The 24,904-nt window shown below is 39.9% G+C and overlaps 1 protein-coding gene across 1 annotated transcript; it reads left to right on the top strand.

The window, feature by feature from the left end:
* The first annotated feature begins 7,090 nt into the window (after positions 1-7,090).
* Positions 7,091-23,681, top strand: LOC100692149 (alpha-tectorin). The gene is made up of 28 exons (XM_019362607.1): positions 7,091-7,152; positions 7,243-7,266; positions 7,488-7,502; positions 8,666-8,680; positions 9,164-9,178; positions 9,645-9,659; positions 10,184-10,299; positions 10,478-10,756; positions 11,980-12,075; positions 12,198-12,363; positions 12,663-13,063; positions 14,382-14,958; positions 15,066-15,649; positions 16,529-17,081; positions 17,175-17,773; positions 18,188-18,345; positions 18,570-18,970; positions 19,123-19,319; positions 19,487-19,882; positions 19,978-20,261; positions 20,543-20,817; positions 20,919-21,038; positions 21,175-21,359; positions 21,480-21,640; positions 21,898-22,149; positions 22,318-22,477; positions 22,579-22,681; positions 22,779-23,681. The coding sequence occupies exons 1-28, from the start codon at positions 7,107-7,109 to the stop codon at positions 22,907-22,909; spliced, it is 6,324 nt and encodes a 2,107-aa protein (XP_019218152.1). The 5' UTR covers positions 7,091-7,106; the 3' UTR covers positions 22,910-23,681.
* The last annotated feature ends 1,223 nt before the right edge of the window (positions 23,682-24,904 follow it).

Raw genomic sequence — 24,904 nt, 5'->3', positions numbered from 1 at the left:
TGGGGCCTGGATCTCCTCCATGCCCGCTTCATGACCTGGGGGACAGGGCTATGGCTTCCCACACCCCTAGCAAATCGTTACATGGAGAAACCTTTTGAATACAAGAGCGCTCATCCACACAGGTGTGCACATACGGGTGTTCACAGACACAAACTACACCTTTTCTTGGCTGCTACGTCAGAGCACATTGTGCGCTGTTGGTCTTGCGTGCTGTGCTTCAATATTTAGTATTTACTGTTATTTACACTTAGCTAGATTATTGCAATTGTGTTGTGTTTATTATGTTACTCTCGTTTTTGCTTGTTTTCTCTTCTTTTTTTTCTCTCAACAGGTGATCCAGGAGATTTTTTTTCTTCCCCTCTGTTTTTCTTTCCTTCGCTCTCTTTCTTCCTTTCTCCCTTTCCTATCCCCAGTCATGTCTGTCCCGTCTGTAACTACTGAAAATAAAATAAAATAAATAAATAATAATAACAAAGGTCAGCCAAATGGACCAATATGGCAAGGCTGTGATGATCCACTTGGTAAAGTAAATCTGTTGGGCATCTTTCTTTGCCTTCAGACAATAATTCTGATGGCTAAAGAACCAAACGGAACAGGCAAAAAGAAAAAAAAAGAAAAGTGTAATTTAAAGCAATGGAGGTCTCAGTATAAAAACAGCATCACAGTTAAGTGTGACATTTTTGCTAACGTCTTTGTAGATGAGGCCCAAATGCCAGAAAGCAGGTTTGGTATGCGAGCTTGGAATTGTTTCCATATAAAAAGTGACAAAATATACACGACTACGGGATGGCTGTAGCTCAGGAGGTAGAGCAAGTCATCTACCACCTAGAAGATGCGTGGTTCAGTCCCTGGCTGCTCCAGTCTGCATACCAACCATGTATGGGCAAGATCCTAAACACAGACAAAGCATAGAAAAAAGTGTTTGTGTTAATGGGCTCAGGAACAGTAGAAAAGTGCTATATGAGAATCAGTCCATGTACCATTTAGTTTCATGCGTGATGTTTTGGAACTATTTCAATAAAGATACTGTGTGGACATTGTGAGTACAAGAAAACAATTATTAGAATATAATGTGTTAAATTTGCTTAGATGAGAGGGTCCAGCAGTAGATCAGAGGAATAGGGAAGGATTTGTCTGTGTGTTTCAGTTTGGTTTAGTTATAGGCCTGAGAGTGTGTGTGTGTGTAATTGTGTAGAGGGAAAGGAATTTATGGACACGGGGGGTCTGCCTGTCATAAAAGGAGACAGACAGCTACAGTTGGGGGATGCTGATGCTGATCCCTGAATGTAATAAAAGCTCATAATTGTCATAACTTAGAAGTAGGTTTTCAGGGGACTCTCCACATGCTTAGCTGTAAAAGGAAGACAACAAGAGGCCAATGGCCCAGTGGATGTAGAGACCAAGACTTAGAGTTTGTAATTTAATTTAACTCAGTTCAATTGTATTTATATAGAACGAGCAAGCGCGTTGGTGTGAGTGGGAAAAAACCCTCATTTGTAACAGAAACCAGGCTCAGGTAGAGGCATCCATCAGTTGCAACCGGTTGGTGGTGAGGGGAGGAAAACAGGACACACTAATACGGGGTGTGTGAAGGCTTTGCACGCAACATATTTATGATGCAGTGTTTTTCTACTACATTGAATAATAAGCAGCAGAACACGCATATAGTTAGGAATGTAAGTTTCAAGATTCTGTTTCCTCCTAGTGATGGGAGCTAAGGAAACAAAAATGAAAACATTTATTTATTTATTTATTTTTTTTGCCTGTCCCATTTGGTTCTTTAGCCATCAGAATTGTTGTCTGAAGACCAACAAGGATACCCAATGGATTTACTTTGCCAAATGGATCATCACGGCCTTGCCGTATTGGTCCATTTGATCAGCCTTTGTTGTTATTATTTATTTTATTTTATTTTCAGTTGTTACAGACGGGACAGACATGAATGAGGGATAGGAAAGGGAGAAAGAAAGATGAAGGAAAAGAAAAACAGAAGGGAAAAGGGACAGTGAGAAAGGGCACTTAAAAAGAGAAAAAAAAGTCTCCTGGATCACCTGTTGAGAGAAAAAGAAGAGAAAACAAGCAAAAACAAAAACAGAGCAACATGCTAAACACAACACCATCACGTTAATCTAGCTAAGTATAAACAGCAGTAAATACTAAATATTGAATGTTGTTGTGTAGCAAGCAGGACCGACAGCGCACAATGTGCTTGGAAATAGCAGCCAATAAAGGTGTAGTTTATGTCTATGAAAAGTGAACACCCGTGTGCACACCTGTGTGGATCAGTGCGCTTGTATTCAAAGGTTTCCCCATGTAATGATCTGCTAGAGGATGTAGAGAGCCATAGCCCCGTCCCCCAGGGCATGAAGCAGGCATGGAGGAGATCCAGGCTCCAGACATCCAGAGGCCCCAGAGTGCGAGAGCCCAAGGAGGACCACCGGAGGGGCATCCTTGCCACCCTCCTGGGAAGAGCTGAGGAGAGCTCCAGATGATGGGTCACCCAGTAGCCACGGAGCAGAAGCCAGAGGGGGCTGCACTGGCGTGCCCGCCGGCTCTGCCGGCAGCCAGCTGTGCCAGAGTGAACCGAGCCGCAGGCCCAGAGACCGGAGGCCCAAGGGCCCTCTTTGCCCCGGAAGAGGCCTGACCGAGCAACAGGCACCAGGCCCTGCCAAGTAGTCACCGGGAGTGAGCTGGTACATACCTGAGCGCCCAGCCCCGGACACCAAGAACCACCAATGCACCAACCCCTGAGGGCATCAGTTACCGGCAGGGAGTGTGGTGAGGGGAGATAGGCCTTTGGAGGGCCTGGGAGTTCCCAGAGAGGTGGAGTGTAAGACCCGACCTGACATATAAACACAGACAAACAGGCACACACAGACACAAGCATGCATTCCCACCCTCATGCACACATATACAAATACTCAGCACTCACCCAACGTAGGGATAGACATACATGGACACTGTACACACAATCACACTCCCCAAACAAACTCTATACCCCAGGTCCAGGTACCCTCGCCCCTGGAGGGGGAAACGGCACCCAGACCCAGGAGATGTTACCCTTTCCCCCGGGGTGGAGGCAAGCAGACCGCCCCAGGCTCCGCAGCAGCAGGGAGGCCCCGCATCCCAGATCCCAATCGGACGGCCAACACCTCCTCCCAGCCCCCCGCCCCGATGGCCAGCAGAGAACAGGGGTGTGTGAAGACCCCAAACCTCTCTCCTCTCGCTCATGTGTAGTGTTGCTGCGTGTTGTTCTAAGGTGCATTTAAAACACGGGAGAGCATGGTGCTGCTGCCAGAGAGCAGCAGGTGTTAGCACGGCCCCTCCCGAGAATCCTCAATGTCTACATGGATTTGAAATTGAGAGGTGGGCACCGGTGCCAGAGGTGGGGTTGAATACACAGACTGTCCACTGGATGCCGTTAACGTGCCCACCCTCAAGGCCCTATATGTATGTGTTATGAGAGTGTGAGTAATGTGGATGTCTAAGTTGTGGAATAAAATTGAGGCACAGGTGGCCAGAAGGGGGGGTGGGGGATGCCTCCCGTGCACCCTGGTGACACACCCGCACCCCAAGGCTCTAATTGTGTGGGTGGGTGTGTTGGAGCGGGAAGAGGTAGGCAGCCGGGGATGGGGAGGAAAAGAAGGGAGGAGCAAGATGCCCCTCCTTAGGGCCAGCTCCCCCGCTGACCCCAGTAGGCACCCCCGTCCTTCGGCACCCACCAAGGCAAGGGAGCCCAGGCCCATCCAGATCGGGGCCCACGGCAGCAGGACCGCCCAGCCCCACAGGACCCGGGGCAGTCCACCCGACCCCACCGCAGAGGAAACTGTACCCACCCTAACATTCAATCATCTCCCAAACTGCAAAAGACAGTAGACACCCAGGTTAAGTTTATTCTCCACCTCTCTTATGACTCTGAGAGTGGACTCCTGCAAGGATGGATCAAACTCCCTGTCAGTTGAAGAGCCCCCTAGTTAGGCCGATGCGCCAGAGGCCCCCTGTGCCAGGGCTGAGCCCCTGTGCACCCACCCGCCCACAACCTCGGCGACACACCAACAAGGACCTAAGCCCCCAAGGCCCAGCCAGAGCCCTAATACGGAGGCGAAGCACCCCCGAACCCCAAGCCCCCACACCTGCCCCGGATCCACTCAGGGGCAGCCAGGCTACCAGGCCAGTAACCTACGTCTGCCAGCACAGACCCTCCCCCAGCCCTGCCACAAGGAGAACACCCTCTAAGAGCAACCAGAGCCACTAACCAGGTTATGACCACAACCCCTGGGTTAAATGAAAACATTTAAACTGCAGCAGGAACTACAACACGTGTGGTTTTCAGGTTTGACAAGTCTTTATGCCTGTCCACAGAAGGAGTGTGTCAACATATTGATGTCACACTGGTTCAAAATGTTACAGACTTTACATGTATGTAGTACTATCAAAGTGTAAGTTTCAGTTTTAGGAAGCAAGTTTATTTCTGTGTGGGGTGCCAGGGCCACGTTGCAGGGGTAGCAGGCTAAGCAGAGATTGAAGTTATTACTACTGTATGAGATTTCCAATGACTTTTGATTTCTTGTAAGTTTATTGAAATCCTTATATTTTTTTTCCCATTGGCTCACAGTGTAGAAGCTGATGCCAACTCTCCAAACAAGTTTTACTTGTCTCCACAATGATCAGTAAACCGAAACCCTGCAATTATCTGTCCTTCAATCATTTTTGGCACATGTTATATTGGATCTTCTTTCATATCTCATCTTGCTTTCGTTATTGGCCCTCGTTAATGGGATTATAATATTAAATAATGTATTATATTGTCTTATGATTTATGTTTTATGATGAAGACATTGTGAAGGGTTTTTAACTGCCTTTTAAAACAAAACAACAAACAAGCTAACATGTTAATCATTTATTAAACCATTTATTAAAAGACATGTTGGGTTTATCTAGGCACAAACCCCGCTGGGACACGTGACCACTAACTGCACGACAAAACAAGGCAAGACAGAGCTCTTTGTCTTTGTGGCTCGCGAGGGAAGTCAGCCCAGGCCTTCACCTGACCTTAGCCAACTTCAACTGATTCCTTCGCTACAGCCCTTTTTATTGTCAGCAAGCAATCATTCATGAATATGCAATTACAAATACACGTGACAGTCCTAAGCAGGCATATCTGAACAACATCAGTGTCTGTATTCTGTGTGTGTGGGTATGTGTGTGTGTGCGTTTCCAGCTATACCATACATAGACATATGACCTTTCAAGGAACTTAAACTGTATGCAGAAAAGCAGAAATAAGCGTCTTGCTAAACTATAAAAACAGGAACTTGTAATAGGTCATATCTCAAATGAACATTTAAAGGTGTGAAGTCTTGTACTTTAAAAGAAACAGAACATGGTGCTTTCCAAATGTATAACATCATCTCTGGACTAAGCTGCACTCTAAATAAAGATAGCACATTTTGTCAGCACAGACACAGATAAAGGAAATGTTAGGAGGTTTAAAATAAATCCTCTGACTGTCTGGCTTTTTCTTCATAATGATAGCCATATTAGGACACATAAAGGCAATGATTATATATCTATATATTTTAGCACAAATGACAATATAAAAGATATCAATTCCAACAAGACATTTAGTGGAGAAACAAAAATGGTAAGTCCATTTGTCTGAAAACCTAATCCAGAGCCTGTTGGCTCCCCAAAAACTGACAACAATTTAATTGTTCAGAACGATTGTTATGTGTTGAAATCATAAAAATATCTTAATCTTTATATCATAAAAAAGGAGAGCTATTTGTACATCCACATGTCTCAAACAAACACCACCATCTATAGTCAATTACAAAATTACAACAAAAACTGTCTTCTAAACATGAATTTAAATACTTGATATAGTTGGAACAAAGCAACCCAGTTGTGAGATTTATAAGTAATATGATTGATATGTGTAATTATTTTGTCTAGCTCTGTAAAACTTAAGCAGCCTAGAAACTTTATCTATTTATCTAACTAAACTGAGTTTTTCCAGTGTGCATCAGCAGGGTAAAGAAAAGCAGAGAAGTCACATTGCTGTTCCACCCAATAATCTGTCATACCATTTCATGTAGCTAGGTCACATTTTGCTTTAAATTATTTTTATTACCTTAAGCATTATAAAAAATTTTTTTCAGGACTTCAGGACTACTTTTCCAGTAAACCACAGTTTAATGTTGAGAATACAGATGTACTATTTAATCAAAATATCAAAAGATCTCATTGATGCTGACTATTAAAATATTACTGCAAGGAGTTTGAAACACATAACATTAAGTGTAAATAATGCTTAAATGCACATAATTGTCTCGCTTTGGTGATGCCTAGAGTGATTCTGCATTCAGTTAATATACTCATAGGAAAGACTCCTGCAAGTGTAAGCAACAACCAGCTCTGAAAGCACATCTCTCAGCAAGAGAGCTTTTGTAACCCACTGAAATCCATAAAGTAAACTGCTGCTACTTTTCCATGACTAATAATCTTTTTAATAATTGTTTAACTTTTAAATATCATGAGATCCACTATTTGGAACAAGTACAATTTCATAGCTTTTTAATTAAATTTTTTTTTTTTACCGACTTACTGATGACTTCAGCAAGTCAGATAACAGTCAGTCATTGTTCTTACTCACAAAAGTATGAATGACTGTTATGAGGAAGCAAGTGTATTTTCTCATAAGCATTATAAACAATACAAAAGGCATTTATGGAACTGTGCCAGCACTGACAATACAAAAACCTTCTGGTGTGAGTCCTGCAGTATCACATGAGACTTTTATGAGCCAAAGAAGCAGATGTGCAAGGGTAACTAATTTGTTAAAGTTTCAATTAATTTTTAACGGTTAAGTAAAGTTTTTTAATAAATTAATGTTTTGATTTCACTGAGTTGCACAGGGATGTCTGTAATAATTGTGATAATTCAAATGCATATCACCAAGCATTTAAACTTTTGATCTAAAAATTACTTGAAAAACTGTATACATACATATGGTTTATCTCTGTTTAATACTTGTAATGTTTTTCAGTTTTTTGTTGTGTATTTTAATTCATCCCTATTTGATAATTAGGTTTGACTATTCAGCAATGGCAGGTCAAATTTTGTTACCTGTGCTGTTTTTGGTGATTATAAGTAAGTAGTAATTAAACTCAATCTAGTAATTATTGTTGTATTTATTTGCTGATTCCTGTTTACTGATGTGTTCAACTGTTTTTATTGCAGGGTTTGTGAATCCTCAAACATTAAGTAAGTTAAAAATTTGTCAACCTCTCTATAATTCAAAATCAAAAAGCTTTGTGGTTCAAAGGTTTTATGATATTTCACGATTATATCCGTTGCCAGTCAATAAGACAAACTGCTGAACTCACTATTTACTTGATAGGAATACTGAGTAGCTTTAAACAGTATGTATATATGTTTATATTTATTAATTTAATTTAATTTAATTTATTTATTTATTGGCATAGGTCCTGCAACATCAGGTAAGTTAAAATATCTCTTGAAATTAAAATTTAAATGATCTCTTTACACTCATCACTCCTTGAAAGCAAGAAATATTTGTCTCGAGCACAATATTTATTTGTTGATTCATTTGTTTGCATTATACAATAGATTGAATATTTTAAGTCTTTACATATAAGTGTGATTTTCCAGGCACAAGATAGGCGTGGAAAAAACACGTAGCACAGTACTGTTATTATAAGCCGACAGCAAAAAAACCAAAACAAACAAAAAACGTACTTTACAGCATTCCACCATCTGCCAACGTTAAGTACCAAAAATGAAACTCATTTATTCACAGCACAGTAAAGATTAAGCTGGGTGGTTTACACAATTTGGCACACAGTAAAGCAACGCTTTCCTGTTGCTTTCCTGTGGCATGAAACTGTCTGGCTGCAGATTTTGTTTAAATAAGACCCCCCTCATGAAATTATCAGATTAACCTCATCTGAGTTCAGTCTTAGGCAACCACCTCATTGTTTCTTACAGTTTCTTAAAATACTAAAGCCTTTTGCTTTTAGAAATAATTTATTCATTCTCTTTACATCTCTTGGAAGAACAAAGACAAACTTTGTTTCTGATTGTTGGGTTGATGGAAACAATGAATAGTTTCAGTTCAATATATACCCTATTTTGCCCATCCAAATAATTGGATTCAGATGTACCAATCACTTCCATGGTCACAGGTGTATAAAATCTATGCATGCTGACTGCTTCTACAAACATTTGTGCAGCAAAGGGTTGCTTTGTTCCAATATGACTGTGCAGCAGTGCACAAAGCAAAGCCTTTAAAGACATGGATGAGTGAGTGTGCTGTGTGTAAGAACTTGACTGTCCTGCACAGAGCCCTAACTTCAACACAAGATCTTTGGGATGATTTAGAGTGAAGACTGTGAGACAGGACTTCTCGTCTAACATCAGCATCTGACCTCACAAATGCCCTTGATCAAACCTTGAAGCTGTTATAGTTGCAAAGGGTGGGCCGACATCATATTAAACCCTGTGGATTAATAATGAAATGTCAGACAAGCTCACATGCATGTGAAGACAGACGAACAAATACTTTCGGCAAAATAGTTTACTTATGTATGCATTTGTTTCTTTATTAAATGTAACATTTGTTTGTTTGTTTGTTTGCTGACAGGTCCTGTGACAACAGGTAAGTTAGAATAATTTGTTCACAATCTTTAGAGCTCTCCACATAATAATATAATAATCAGTACTGTTGCACACTTGGATTAAAAGGAATTGAAACCAGCGTAGCTTTGTGAGCCTTTACTGTATTATTCTGCAAATACGTAGACACAGTACATCGTTACAAGTTTGTATACAGTCTCACACAGCTTTTGCTAAGCGCGCTGCATTACAGTGAGGCCTGTTTACTCCCACAAGAGCTGCTGATTTTCCCTCTTGTGGTGGAACGGAGGAATAACTTCTCTTTGAGTACTATGTCTCATTGGAGACTGTGAAACACTTATCAGAACATTTTAACAAATAGTCTTATTTTTGGCAATAACCCATTTCTTGTCCTTACAGTAGTTCAGAAGTGATTATTCAAGACAAAGACAAATCGCAAAACTGAGTGTTTAAGTGATAACAAAAATGCATAGTTTTAAACTCAATATTTATGTATTTGTCATAGGTTCTGTGACATCAGGTGAGCTGAAATCATTTTTTATACTTTTTACACACTTTCCTATAACTATAAAAAGAATCAGAGTTTCAAAGCTACTATGACATTTCAGAAATATTCCCTGAAATGTCAAGATTACCTGTGGATAGCAAAAAAGTTAAACTGCAGTACTGTGTGATTCCATGAAATAGTTCGGGAAGTAATTTGTTCAAACTCATTAGATCTAGTAATATAATCTTTAAAATCTGTTGTTCAATGTTATTATCTATCAAAATTATCCATATTACCAATGACAACTTGAAATAAAAATGAATACAGCACTTTGGTCCTGTGCTGGTTATTTTAAAGTGCTTTATAAATAAAATTAGATTGGATTGGATTGAATAGCTTTAAGCTCAATATTTATGTAAATATATGCGTGTTTTGTTTAGTTTTTAATTTAAACTTGGAAAAAGTAAATATTTATTTCTTATTTGTTTTTATTTTAAAGATCCTGTGGCACCAGGTAAGTCGAAATAATTTCTTTATATGCTTTTAAAACAGTCCTGTGGCCATTGCACCAATTATATGCTAGGCCACTAAGAGAATTAAACTCATTTTGTCAAAGCAACCCCCCCCCCCACTAGGGCTGGATTTTTCTTTCTTTCTTTCTTTTACGCTAGACTTACAGTTAAGCAAACCATTTTCTCTTTAGGCTGCAGATATTTTTAAACATTTATTTTTAAATTTAATTTATTAAATAACTGTCACAGAAATTTCACCTGATTTCTGTTTTAGCTCTAATACTCTTTGGTATTTTTTAATTTTTGTTGTTCTCTTTTGCTATTTCTTCCTTGACATACCAAAGCTGTCTATGTAAAGGATTTATCATAGTTGTTCAGTATGTTACATTTAATAAGATGAAATCAATGGAATTTGGTGATCTGTAAATATTAACACTGTAATAAAATGAGGTAAACATTGATAAATAAGGAAAACATGCATAAAAAACTGATCTATTATTTTGTTATCCTCTTTTGCCTTGTCCAGCACCACTCTACGCTATTTCTGGAACAATAATGGACCGTACGCTCGATGGAAGTTCTCCTGTTATTCCCCTGCTGCATCCCTTTATATATTTTGGACAGTCATATAATCAGATTTATGTGAGTAAAAATTATAATTCATTTATTGGTGTGTAAATCACTTACAGTTAGAGAGCTTAGTTGTAAATATGCAAAAATAAATACATATAATAAAATAAAAATTTAAATGGCTTCCTTTATATATTTAGTATGATATGTTGTGTTCCTTCAGTTTTTGTTAATACCTTTTTTTCATTAGGTAAACAACAATGGAGACCTCACTTTTGATGCACCATTTTGGCTATGGATACCCTATCGGTTTCCAGCCTATGTATCAAGAGATATCATCGCTCCATTCTGGACAGATATGGACACCAGAGTCAGTGGTCAGGTCTACTACAACCAATACACCAGCGGCAGTGTTCTCCAGCAAGCTACACAAGACATTAATCAATACTTCCCAGAACTGAACTTTAATGCCAACTGGGTCTTTGTTGCAACATGGTATGAGGTGGCCTATTATCCCACAACTGGAACAGTAAGTCAGCTTCCTAAATTGGGAAATAAATGACATGCATATTGATGATGTACAGTTGAAACCAGATATTTACACAAACCTCAGAAAAAACACACAAATACATTTTACACCATTGTACACCAGTGCTGATGTACCAGCATGAGCTGAAAAGTTACTCTGGGAGGAGAAAGCCATCAGTTCAAAACCACCATAAAAAAGCCAAACTAAAGTTTTCAACTGCACATGAGGACAAAAATCTTAATTTCTGGAGACATGTCATGTGGTCTGACGAAACAATAACTGAACTGTTTGGCCATAATGATAAACGGTATATTTGGAGGAAAAGAGTGAAGCCTCAGAGCACCATCCCAATTTTGATGTATGGGGGTGGCAGCATCATGTTGTGGGGCTGTTTTGCTGCAGAAGGGACTGATGCACTTCACAAAATAGATGGCATCATGAGAAAAGAAAATGATGTGGACATAGTAAAGCAACATCTGAAGACATCAGCCAGTAAGTTGAATCTTGGGTGCAAATGGGTCTTCCAAATGGACAGTGACCCCAAGTATACCTCCAAATTAGTTACAGTGGCTTAAGGACAACAAAGTCAAGGTATTGGACTGACCATCAGAAAGACCTGATCTCAATCCCATAGAAAATTTGTGGGCTGCACTGAAAGGGTGAGTGCGAGCAAGAAGGCCTACAAACCTGACCCAGTTACACCAGTTCTGTCAAGAGCAGTGGGCCAAGACTTCAGCAAACTATTGTAGAAAGCTTGTGGAAGGATACCCGAAACGTTTGGCCCAAGTGAAACAGTTTTGGGGCAATTCTACCAAATACTAAGGAAGTATATGTATACTTCTGACTTTGAGGAAAGTTTAAAAAAAAACAAAACAAAACAATTTTCTCTCTCTTTATTTCGACATTTCACAAATACAAAAAATAGGTTAACATTTATTAATCTAAAACAAAAAAAGTTTAGTCTGATTTGATGTTTGACAGTAAAGAAAAAAATGTTTTTGTCTTTTTTCTAAAGTGTATGCAAATATCTGGTTTCAGCTGTATACGTGCATGTCCGTTGCTTATTTTTCTAATTCAGGAATAGTAGCTTCCTAAATTAGTAACCAGCTTTTCTTCACTGGAACAATAAATCAGCTCCTAAACTGGGAAATATGATGTATATGTGTGTGTTAGCTATAACTATACAGTATAGACTTTAAAAACAACACTTTACTGTTTTTCAGAAAACAACATTCCAGGCGGTCTTGATCTCTGGTGGTCAGTACTCATTTGTACTGATGAACTATGGAACAATAGCTTTCACCAATCATCCTGTACAGGTTGGAATCATTACAAATATATTCAACTAAAAAAAAAAAGTTTTTAGTTGCCTTGTCCTTTAAAGTAAAAATATTCATATCAATTTATAGATACAAAATAACCATGCGATTATCATTTTCAGGCTGGATATGATACAATCAATTCTTCTCACCATTTTTCCATCCCTGGATCATTCTCAAACAACGCAACAGGACAGTTCTCAAATTTCCGTATCAGTAGCAATGTCAATGTGCCTGGACGCTGGGCCTTCAGACTAGATCATGGATCAAGAGGCTGTACTTTCGATGGTTAGACCAAAACTAGAATGTGATTACCATAGCCAGCTGCAGTGATGTACTGAAATGTATTAATTAAAACTCTGTAAAACCGCCATGAAATTCCTGTTCACTAAACAGTGAGAATATTAGTTCTCAGTCTCACCATGTTCCATTTATTTGTTCCATCTACATTTGTGATCTCCACTCTGTGAAAATAATTGAGGAAAAGTAACAAAAACTTAAAAAAATTAAGATTATTATTATTATTTAATAATAGTGTAGAAGTAAAAGTGGTAAAGTAAAACTGCAATTTTTGTATTTTCTTTAAGGTCTACCAGTGCAGCTTGGTGATTCCTTCTGGAGTGACAGGACCTGTGCACAGAAGTGCACATGTACCTCAGCAGGCCTGCAGTGCCGCAACGAGCCGTGCTCCTTTTCACAGATCTGCCGGCCTACTTCCTTCCAGTTTTCTTGCCAGACAGTGCAGAGACGCACCTGCACCATAAGTGGCGATCCACATTACTACACATTTGATAACACATTGTTCCACTTTCAGGGCACCTGCACTTATGTTCTCTCTGAGCAATGTAACAGTGGACTGCCCTACTACAGAGTAGAGGGCAAGAATGAGCACAGAGGCAGTACTCAAGTCGCTTGGACACGACTGGTGAAAGTACATGTCTACAATGACACGATTGAGCTTGTCAAAGGACGTCATGGTGAGGCGAAGGTATGCAACATCAATCAAGTTTATACAATCTGAATTCCAGAAAAGTTGGACATTCTTTAAATTTAAACAAAATGAAAACTAAAAGACTTTCAAATCACACATCATGAGCCAATATTTTATTCACAACAGAACATAAATAACATAACATAACACATGTTTAAACTAAATATGATTATTGGGGTCTTTATCTTACTATATAAAGCACCTTGAGGCAACTGTTGTTGTGATTTGGCGCTATATAGATAAAACTGAATTGAACTTTTCAATTTTATGCACAAAATGAGCTCAATTTAAAGTGAGCTTTGAGCTCTCACGTGACACTGCATAATGACTGTGTCAGTGGCATTACTAAATGGGCCCAAAAATACTTCCAGAAACAAATGTTTGTTAACACAACCCGCTGTGCCATCTGCAGATGCCAACTAAAGCTGTATAATGCAAAAAGGAAGCCATATTTGAACATTGTCCAGAAGTGCCATCATAGCCTGTGAGCCAAGACTCATTTGAAATGGACTGTTTCAAAATGGGAAAGTGTTCTATGGTCAAATTTTATGTTCTTGTTGGTAATTATGGACATTCTGGGCTAAAGAGGAGGGAGACCTTCCAGCATGTTATAAAAAGCCAGCATCTCTGATGGTATGGGTGTGCATAAGTGCAAGTTATGTTTTGGAAGGAACTACGAAAAATGAAAGGTATATAAAGGTTTTAGAGCAACATATGGCCCCCCCAGATGACATCTAAAGGGAAGGCCTTGTGTATTTCAGCAGGACAATTCAAAACCACATATTACAGCTGTTCCAAAACATGTTTTCGTCGGAGAAGAGTCCGAATGCTGAGTTGGTCTGCCTGCAGTTGAGATCTTTCACCTATAGAGAACATTTGGGGCATCATTAAATGAAAAAAATAGGTCAAAGACCACCACAAACTCTTCAGCTGGAAACCTATATTAGGCAAAAATGCGAATGAATTCCAACACTAAAACTCCAGAAATTCATGACCTTGTTGCTTGTACATCTCCTAGAAGCGGAGATGCTACACCATGGTAAACATATGCCTGTCCCAACTATGTTGAGACCTGTAGCAAACATCAAATTTAAACGGAGCTCATTTTGTGAATAAAATTGTAAAATTTCTCAGTGTAAACATTTGTTATTTATGTTCTGTTGTGAATAAAATATTGGCTCATGTGAATTGAAAGTCTTTTAGTTTTCATTTTGATCAAATTTAAAGATACTTTTCTGGAGTTCGGGTTGTACTTCAGGAGACATTATTTTGTGTTGTGTATGTTTTAACTGTTTGCATGCTTATGTTTTTACAGGTTAACGGGAACTTTGCATCCACTCCATTCTTCCTTAGCAATGGCACCGTGCAGGTTTATGAGTCAGGTTTTTCTGTGGTCGTCAGCACTGACTTTGGCTTAATGGTGTCTTATGACACAAATCATTACGTCCAGATCAGCGTGCCCTACACTTACCAGAATGCAACATGCGGCCTTTGTGGAAACTTCAACAATCAACCTCAAGATGACTTTCGCACACGCCAGGGCCAGCTTGTGAGCTCTGATGTGGTTTTTGCTGACAGCTGGAGAGCATCTGGGGATGATGACCCTGGCTGTGAGGCACAGTGTGCAGGTCTGGCCTGTGCTGGCTGCACTGCACAACAGCAAGCATTATACAGCAACCCTGCCCACTGTGGTATCCTCAGCAGCAGTTCTGGACCTTTTGCTGCTTGCCATCAACAACTTCCTCCACAGTCCTTTGTGGATAGTTGTGTTTATGATCTGTGTGTAGGAGGAGGGTACCAACCTATTCTCTGTCAAGCCTTAACCGTGTACGCAAGTCAGTGTCAACAAAATGGTATTCAGCTGCAAAGCTGGAGGAGCCCTGGGTTTTGTGGTATGTTACTACCTTTTAAAAAAAATTTTTTTTTTACATTATTTCAAAAATATAATTAAATTAAAATGCCACTGACGTTAAGATCAATTTTATTCTCTGCTGTCTAGAAATCCCATGTCCAGCCAACAGCCACTTTGAGTCTGAAGGTACAGGATGTCCAGCTACTTGTATCAATCCCAACTCCACCCACAACTGTCCTCTCCCTGCGCAGGAAAGCTGCATCTGTGATTCAGGCTACATCCTCAGTGGTGGGGTCTGCGTCCCTCATGCTGAGTGTGGCTGCAGCTTTGAGGGCCGCTACTACCGCTCTGGACAAACTGTAATACTAGACGAAAACTGTGGGAGGCGTTGTAGCTGCAGTTATGGCTCCATGACTTGCCAGCCTCATGGTTGTGGGTCATTTGAATCATGCAGGGTGGAGGATGGAGAAAGAGGATGCAGACCAAATAGCTATGAAACATGCTGGATCAGAGGCCCAGGGTCATATCAGACATTTGATGGACTGACATACCAATATCCTGGAGCGTGTCGACTGACACTTGCCAAAGTTATGGGACTGTCCAGTCACCCAAACTTCATGGTGACAGCAGAAAAAGTGCCAAGAGGCCAGCAAGACTTTTCCAATGTGCTAAAGTTTGAGGCAGAGGGGACACAGGTCTCTGTTGAGATGGAAATAAACGGCAAAGTTCAGGTAAATGAGAGAAATACAACTGAACAATCATTGTAGATAAATGTGTCATAATGAAAAACACAAAAAATAACATAAAGACTTGCTTAGAGAAGGACTCAGTGAGAAACAAATCAGGAATGACCTGAGAAGATAAAGTCGTATACAAGTACCATTAATAACTCCGGTTTATGGACTGTAAAGTAGACAATAATGATCTACTTAAAAATACTTAGAAGATAGGGTGCCTTAACAGTGAATTATTAAGTAGAGATCAGTCTGTAATTATCTGAACATTATTCTACATTGTCGTTTTCATTGTAACTGGAATGTGACGCCCTAGAAAATATGAACTGGGAAAGGCTACTTTTCAATACTCTTATTTAGCTTTAAATTGTTTTTTTTTCCCTCTCAGGATGAATTCCTTGTTTTATAGTGTACTAAAAATAATATCAGTAGAAATTTATTTTACTTCTAAATACAATTTATAATGAAGCAGTTAGAACAAATAGTACTTTAAAGCATAATAAATTAAAACAGTCAATATCTAGGTTAAACAGAAGAGAACAGGGAGGCATTTGCAGTTTTTAAATGCCATCAAGGGATACCAGTTAGCTCTAAGAGTCAATCTGGATATTGTAAGTATTAAAAAAGATCAATATAGTAGCTCCCAGCTGGTTCTTTGGTAAATAACCATTATCTATAATAAATACCAAGATCAGGACTTACCTGGGAAATAGAGATGACCACTTCATTAACAATCAGGAAGCTCATGATTCATTCTTTATTTGTTATGTAGTATCTAACATGGTCCTTGCTTGAAAGTGTTATTAATATTATTATTGTTGTTCTTCTTCCTCTTACTATTATTATTATTATTATGACTGTTTAAATGCCTTTTAGGTTAACGGTCAGCTGATCAGGCTGCCTTTCAGCACTGGGTCCAATGGAATCCAAATCTTCTACAGCAGCCTGCGCAGTGTCATCATTCGCACCTCCTTTGGTGTAACTGTGCAGACGGTCTGGCCTCACTTTGTCCGTGTCACTGCTCCTGGTGTCTACAATGGTTCACTGGGTGGACTCTGTGGTGACTACAATGGTAATCCACATGACGACTTCCGCACACCCAATGGTGTCCTGGTCAACAGCTCTCAGGACTTTGGAGACAGCTGGCGAGATGGCTCTCTGGCTGCTCACTGTGTGGAAAGCCAAGATCGTGATTCTAGGACCGATTTTAATTCTAGCCAGTACTGTGGCATTCTCAGCTCACCAGATGGGCCATTTGTACCCTGTTGGTCTGTGGTTGACCCAAGGCAGCAGGTGGATGTATGTGTGGAGATCATGAGGGGCTCTAACGATCCAGCATCAACTTTGTGTGATGCCCTACGAGATTATGCACTAATGTGTCAACAGAAGGGTGTTGCCTTAGGACAATGGAGAAATGCAACTGGCTGTGGTAAGCACTCAACTGTTTTTTAATTAATTCTAGCCATGATCTCCAAATGTTTTAAAATGCCTTTTTTATATTAACCTGTTTGTTTTTCTCCAGCACTAACCTGCCCGTCAAACAGCCATTATGAACTCTGTGGAACAACTTGTCCTTCTGCTTGCCCCAGCCTCTCTTTCCCCTTCACCTGTGATACTGTGTGCCAGGAGGGTTGTCAGTGTAACAATGGTTTTATTCTAAATGGCGACCAGTGTGTTCCACCAACATCTTGTGGATGTTATCACCAAGGACGCTATCGCGAAAGTGGTGAGCAGTTCTGGGATGGTGAAGAATGTCAGAGCTTGTGTACCTGTAACGGCACTACAGGGAACGTCCACTGTACTCCCAACTCCTGTGGCCCCCAGGAGTCCTGCCGTGTGGTGGAGGGCGAGTTTGGCTGCCATCCCAACCCTCATGGCACCTGCTATGCCTCTGGAGACCCTCACTATTTCACCTTTGATCACAAGGCCTATGACTTCCAAGGAACCTGTCGCTATACTCTGGTGACCCTTTGTAATGCCACTGATGAGCTCAGTCAGTTTTCTGTGGAAGCTAAAAATGAGGCATGGAATGGGTTGACAGTTTCAGTCACAGCAGAAGTTTTCGTGAATGTGTGGGGCTATCATCTGCACATGTCAAGAGACAACATAGGTGTTGTAAAGGTGAGCTGAACTGTTTCTGAGCAATTACTCATATTTTACATCTTAAAAAGCAAAATTTAAAGCCACAGACAGTTGCAGATGAAGCTACCATGAGACAGACCTCATGGCCTGCTGTAGTCAAATGTTAAAGATAAATTAGTCTGGAAACAGTTATACAATTACACAATTTCTTCACTAGAGAGTGTCACTGAGTGTTTTTTTTTTTTTTTAACAATGAGTTATCGCTTATACTTGTGTGGGACACTAATAAGAAATAACCAAATGTGAGATATTATTGGTAAATAATTGTTATGTGCTGTTGGTCAGTGTGTTGCAATCACATTTGTTTAGCGCTTACATATGACTACGGATAAAGGGCACATGAATAAAATCAAATATTTTTGTTTTTCCTAATTTTTTCTTCCCATGTCCTAGGTAAATGGAATAACACAAAATTTACCAATTCTCTTGAATGGAAGTCAAGTATCTATCTTTGCCAGTGGATTTCAAACAATTGTCAATACTGATTTTGGCTTAAGCGTCATGTATGATGGATGGAGTACAGTTTCTATCACTGTGCCTCCAAATTACAGGTATTTGCCATTCATCTTTGCTCAAAATCAGCTGTTTTCATGACTCACACACTCACCCCTGCAAAAGAGTTCATAGTTGTGCACCACAACAATTTTATGACATAATTCCAATGTAAAGGATTTTTCTTGGCTCAGAATAGTCTTTTGGTTTGTCCCAAAAGATTGATAATCCTCCCTACAGTAAAACCAATGAGTCTGTTTTATCTTACTGTTCTCATCAAAAGGGGAAAAACATGCGGACTTTGTGGAAACTTTAATGGAAATTCAAATGACGACTTCTACACCCCATCTGGAGTAACAGTCGCATCTCCAGATGAGTTTGGGCAAGCCTGGAAGGTGCCAGGCAACTACACCTGCAGTGATGGATGTGGCTCATCATGTCCGAGATGTGCCAATGAACAGCCCGCTAGAGATCAGTGTGAGGTGATCCAGGCAGCTGATGGGCCCTTCAGTTTCTGCCATGAGGTGGTGCACCCAGCACCATATTTCAATGACTGTGTGTTTGACGTGTGTGTGGCAGGAAATCAAGGCCATGACCTCCTTTGCAGGGCTCTTGAAACATATGTTAGAGCCTGTCATTCTGCTAATGTTCGAATCTACCCTTGGAGACAAAACACCACCTGCAGTGAGTCAACCTGTCATTGTGTCACTCATATACTGTATTATTAAGTGCAAGACAATAAAATACATTTTTTTGTAAGTGTCTTGAAATACAATGTCTAAGTTTAATGTTTTTTAACCACCTGACATCCATGTTTTGTTTTCTTATTTGCTTAGCATTGGACTGTCCAGCCAACAGCCATTATGAGCTGTGTGGTACTGACTGTGGCCACACCTGTGCCAGGAGCAATGATTCCACCTGTGAGCAGGCTTGCTCTGAGGGATGTTTCTGTGACGAAGGTTACCGCAGGAGTGGAACCAGTTGTGTCCCAGTGGCACGCTGTGGATGCCAGCATAATGGATTCTACTATAATGTAAGTTCTACAAAGAACCATAGAGCTATATAAAAGAGGGATATAGTTTAAAGGTTTTAATTTCATAACTGATTTGAGCAGATAATTAACAATGACAGCTTGGCAACAGTAAATACATGGTGGACTTTACTATAAACTTCTTCCCTTTGTTACATTTTCTCACATAGGCTGGCGAGTCCTTCTGGACAGACGGTTGCTCACACAGATGTGAATGTCATGCTCCCAATGACCTGCGATGTTCTGCTGAGTCTTGCACTCCTGCACAGCAGTGCTCCATCAGAGACGGACAGCTGGGCTGTTACGATGCTATGTCCACCTGCACTGTGTGGGGGGATCCACACTACATCACCTTTGATGGAGCAGTGGCTCATTTCCAGGGAACTTGCTCCTACATCATCGCTGAGAGCACGAACCATGGCACTAACGAAACACAGTTTCAGGTGATAGCCACCAACAATCACCGTGGAAACAACCGTGTGTCATTTGTGTCTGCAGTGGACATATACCTCTCAAATTATCCAGAAAGTGTGCACATCAGGATTGGACCCAATAAAAGAGCAATGGTACATACTAAGCTTTCTACGTTAATCTCATATCAGCCCTTGCATAGGAGGCACTTCCTCACTTCGCATGTCTCTCATAACTCTTGTTCTTCCAGGTAAATGGAGGAGAAGTGTCTCTTCCCACCACTGCAGGAACTTTAGCTCAGGTGGTAAGAGAAGGCAGCTACATAATCGTCGATGCACTTGACCTGGTGGTCCAGTTTGATGGCCAGAGTACTTTGTTGGTAAGAATCGCCCAAAACCGTCAAAACAGAGTCACAGGTATGTGTGGAAACTTCAATGGCGACTCTGGGGATGACAAAGTCTCACCCAGTGGCACACCGGCACAAAATGACAATGACTTTGGACAGAGCTGGAAGTCAACAAGAAGCCAACCAGGGTGAGTTGTTTGGAACTTCTTTAGGATATTCCAAAAATAGAGTCTTGTTGACCTTCATCAACTCATATAACATAATGTCTTGCTTTGAATGAGAAGATTTTATGGACATTTTATGGACAACACAGCAGTACATTTAAGGACAACAGCATATATATTACATCCTAGTAAAAATAATAAATGTACTGTTGTGTTGAGTGTGAATTGGGAGTATATATGTACAGGACATTTTACCAAAGTACACAAAGTTTCCCAAAGTGTTAAACATATAATGTCTTTTCCAGATGTGGCTCCACTGATGAAGATGATGATGGACTGAATGACTGCACCTTTAGAGAAGAATACTCCCAACTCTGCAGTGTCATCACCAACACCACCGGTCCATTCAGTGCTTGCCACCTGCACTCTGACCCCGAGCCATTTTTCACTTCCTGTGTCTACGACCTCTGCCTCTACACTCCAGCCAATGGCATGCTGTGTTCCGCTGTCTCAGCCTATGAGAGAACCTGCTCTGTTCTGGGGCTAGTAATCCCTGACTGGCGCTCTGGTTTACTGTGTGGTAAGTTTGTGCTGGATAATTAAGTGATGTCTTTTTGATGTCTTTTGATAGAGCTTAACAGGTTTTTCTTTTATTGTATCCTTGTCCCTCTTCTTCTGCAGAGGAGTCAGACCCCTGTGAACAGCTGGACTGCACAGAGTACGAGTGGTGTGGTAAGAAGGACGGTGTCTATGGCTGCTTCTGTGATGAACACCACCACCGAGGCAACAATGACAGCTATGGTGAAGGAAGCTCCTATTTAATCCTTGTTTTATTTTTAGGTCATTGGCAATGGTACTGCAGTGCAGTTTGTACAAGAAAAATTGGATTTGTTAGTTATTTGTTTTCTTGTTCTTCTTTTAAAACTTGTATTAACAGACTCAAGCATCACTTGTGCCAGTAGTTCAGGCACCATGTCTGTTTCCCGTTGTCAGCTTTTTGAGGCTGGGTTTCACTCTGATGCCCTCCATCTCCGAGATGAATCCTGCAATGGGACTCTTGAGTATGGACGACTGGTGTTCCACTTTGACAATGACAACCATCTGTGTGGGACAGCACTCAGGGTACAGTTACAAAACCAAAATATTACGGATAGTCACCGTTATTATACATGTCATGTCTTGTCATTTATATAATAAATGACATCATATTCAATTTGTAATGTTTTGTTTTTTTAATTTTAGAGCAACGGAACACATTTCATGTACGAGAACACCATCCAGGGTGTCGTGGATCCTCATGGAAGTCTTATCAGCCGCCAGAGGAGCATCAGTCTGCGTTTCTGCTGCGAATACCCTCTGAATCAGGCCCTGTCTATGGCTGTGGGCATCAATCCTGTAGAAAGGTAATAATAATAATACCATCTCCTATGCAGTATATACAGTACTTACTTACTTAGTGTTTTATGTAGTTAAATGTGCACTCCAGGCATCCCTTGGGAACTTATTTTGAAACCCAGTGCTTTAAGATCACAATACTGACAATGAGACAAAATAAAAACACTGCTGCACATTAACATTACACTTTTTGATGTTCATGCATGTTAATAATCTTCACCATTTAGTAAGGAACTCATTTGTAGCATTATTGTGTTTTTTATAGCATCATTAGGAAGAAGATTGCAACCGGTCAAGGACATTACAGCATGAGAATGATCCCCTTCCGGGACCCTGGCTTCCGCTTCCCCTTCACGAGTGACACAAACATAGAAATGGAAATAAATCAGAGGTTATATGTGGAGGTGCGAACAGAAGGAGTGGATCAAAGCCAGATCTCCACCGTTCTGGACTCCTGCTGGGCCACGCCAGTCAACACGCCAAACTACCCCGTCCGCTGGGATCTTATTACTGCAGAGTAGGAAAACTTTTGCAACATCACCTTGTCTTAGCATACTTATTTAAAAACTTGAAAGAATCAGCCCCAGACAGACCTCTCCTCAGTTTCTCCACCAATTCTTCTCATAATGAATTCTGCTGCTTTGCTTTATAATCTGGGATATTTAAACATCTGCCTGTCTTCCAGGTGTCCCAATGAAGCCGATGGAACGGTAGAGCTGATTCAGAACGGCATCTCCACTGAGGCTCGATTCTCCTTCAGGATGTTCACTTTTTCCAACTATTCATCCATTTACCTTCATTGCCGGGTCCACCTGTGTCTTTTGAGACACAACAATTGTACAGCTGTATGTACCAATGTTTTTAATTCTTATTGTTTTTCATTCTTATCTTATAAATTAGAAACTGTTAAATTAGCAGAAGCCTCTAAACATTTTTTTCCCCTCAGCGCTGTTACCCGGGTTACCACAGGAGAGTTCGGAGGGACGCATCTTTCCATGATACTTCATCCATGTCACTCGGACCGCTTGTTTCAAGGCCAGGAAGCAGAGGTACATAGAAGCTGTCATGTCTCTTCACATTGTACTTTTATAGATGCCATAAAGTTTATGGACACATTAAACATAAACTTTGGTTCTTCTCTTGCAGACCCAGTGATGCAATTAAGCAGTGGCCAAGGCCAGGTGACACCTCTGCTGGCCCTGCTAGCCAGTTTGATCCTAGCCAGCATGCTGGTAACCCTGCTGGTCAAACGGTTTGCTCCCAAAACTCCAGTCTAGAAATTGCCAAAACTCTTGAAAAATGATCCATATTTTTTTTTAAATCATTTATTATTCAGTTACTTTTCGATTGTATTTTCATCTGAGTGGCCTTTCTCTTGAGGAGTGTTTCTGTACTTGTGGTAAGGTGTGTAGTAAGTTTGCTTTAAATGTAAATGGGATAAAATATGCAGGATGTTATAGTTTGAATCTTCTTGTTGTATTCACTGTTTGCTGATAAGATTATTCTGTCCTTGATTTCTGTGTGTAGATTTTTATAATTAAATCTGTGTCATATTTAACATAATGATGGATAATGAGGGGCAAATCAAGCCAGAACAATAATCAACTCATAACTTAGATAAGTTGATGTTGACTCTGATTCTGCATGACACTGCAGTGTAAAGCAAATGACTGTGAAGAACTACCATGTAAAATGAACTTGAGACACACTAATATCAATATAATATAACACAGATGTGAACTTGTTTGCCTACCTCCCATGCAAAACATATTCTAGTCTAAATTCTCTAAGGATTAACTAATGCATGTAGTGGACCATATACTTGTCTCTCAGACACTCAACCAGCACCACTATGGATTTACAAAATAAAGTAATATGTGCAATACAATAAACTGGGTACCTACTGTTTGAGCTACAATTTAATATCATTACATGATTACTATTTTTGCTTCATTTTATCATTTGAAATAAAAGTTAATAAATGATTGCCTAAATGTATCACAAATCATTAAAGTAATTCATAATATTTAATAAAAATCTGATTATGAACAATGCCTATTTCTTTTCCCCAGTAAGAATATACAATGAAATGTGTTGTTAAATAAAGTGTCACTTAGTCATACTGTTATTGAAGGTGAAGGCCAAATTAGGAAGTTGATCTTTAGCACTTAGTTGTAACAAGCGATACTTTTATGGATTTATTTTATAGCTAAAGCTATTTGCACACAATGTGCTATATTTGCTGTCACAATTAGTGAACAAATCAGTGACTCATCTGTTAAAACCTTTGTGCTTATTATTTGAAACAGAAAGTAGCAATGATCTCTTAAATAACACAGTTTTAGTTGTTGCTCATTGATTGTTAACCACATCTGTGCTCCTTTGTTTGCAGGTGGTACCTTTAAGATATATCTTAAAGGTACACACAAGGATGTGTGTGGATTCACACACACACACCGTCTTGGACTGTGTCCAAGACGCTTCCTGCACTGGGTGTACTTTGACTCAAAGCCAGGAATGTTTGGGTTGGGTGAAAGCCAACTTGTCACTGGAGCAATGAATAACTTGAGCCTGCATGTGCCAACTAAGCACCTGTTCTTTCTCTAAGTAGGCTAATGGTGTACAATAATTCGTGACCTAAATACATAAGAGTTATATATTACAATGTTATATCATCCATATAACATTGTCATCATTGCCGCTCGAACATTTTTGGATAAATGTTATTTTTATCAAAGCTAAATTACAAAGATTATGTTATTGATTATAGTTTTTATGTGACTGATATTAGTTTCATTTCTCAGTAAATGAAAATGAAAGAATTACAGTGAGAAAATCAATTAGTCATTTCCTGGTTACTATGGTGTTACATGTAATCTGCATGGTAGATATTCAGAATCATAAAGATCACAAAGGCAAATGAAAAACAATACAACCATCATCAGAGTCTCTATCTCAATAAATCATGTTAAATTCTTCCAGGTTATCTCTCCTGATTGAAATAGCTTCTATTTCGTTTCTGCCTTGATTTCTATTATTTAAATGTTGGGTAGTTCATTTTTTTGTACCTAATCTGTACAGGTTTATTATTGCCAATCTAATACTGATTTGATTATGACAATTCAAACATTTGACATTTTTGGTAACATCTTTGTATATGAGGCAGGTTTAGTATGCCAGCTTTTAATTGTTTCCTTATAAAAACTGACAAAACATGTGCAACCACAGGATGGCTGTAGTTCAGGAGGTAGAGCAGATGCATGGTTCAATCC

This window comes from Oreochromis niloticus, linkage group LG8, assembly GCF_001858045.2.
Source record: "Oreochromis niloticus isolate F11D_XX linkage group LG8, O_niloticus_UMD_NMBU, whole genome shotgun sequence".
In the NCBI taxonomy this organism is placed as follows: domain Eukaryota; kingdom Metazoa; phylum Chordata; class Actinopteri; order Cichliformes; family Cichlidae; genus Oreochromis; species Oreochromis niloticus.
Note: the sequence above shows the minus strand (reverse complement) of the source record. Positions and strands in the feature narration are given on the sequence as shown.

Excerpts from the sequence above, each read along its gene's own strand:
- LOC100692149 (XM_019362607.1), top strand. The coding sequence starts at position 7,107 with ATGGCAGGTCAAATTTTGTTACCTGTGCTGTTTTTGGTGATTATAA. Across the intron at positions 19,320-19,486 it reads ATAATGGATTCTACTATAAT|GCTGGCGAGTCCTTCTGGAC; the intron begins GTAAGTTCTACA and ends TTTCTCACATAG. Across the intron at positions 21,039-21,174 it reads AGGCAACAATGACAGCTATG|ACTCAAGCATCACTTGTGCC; the intron begins GTGAAGGAAGCT and ends TTGTATTAACAG.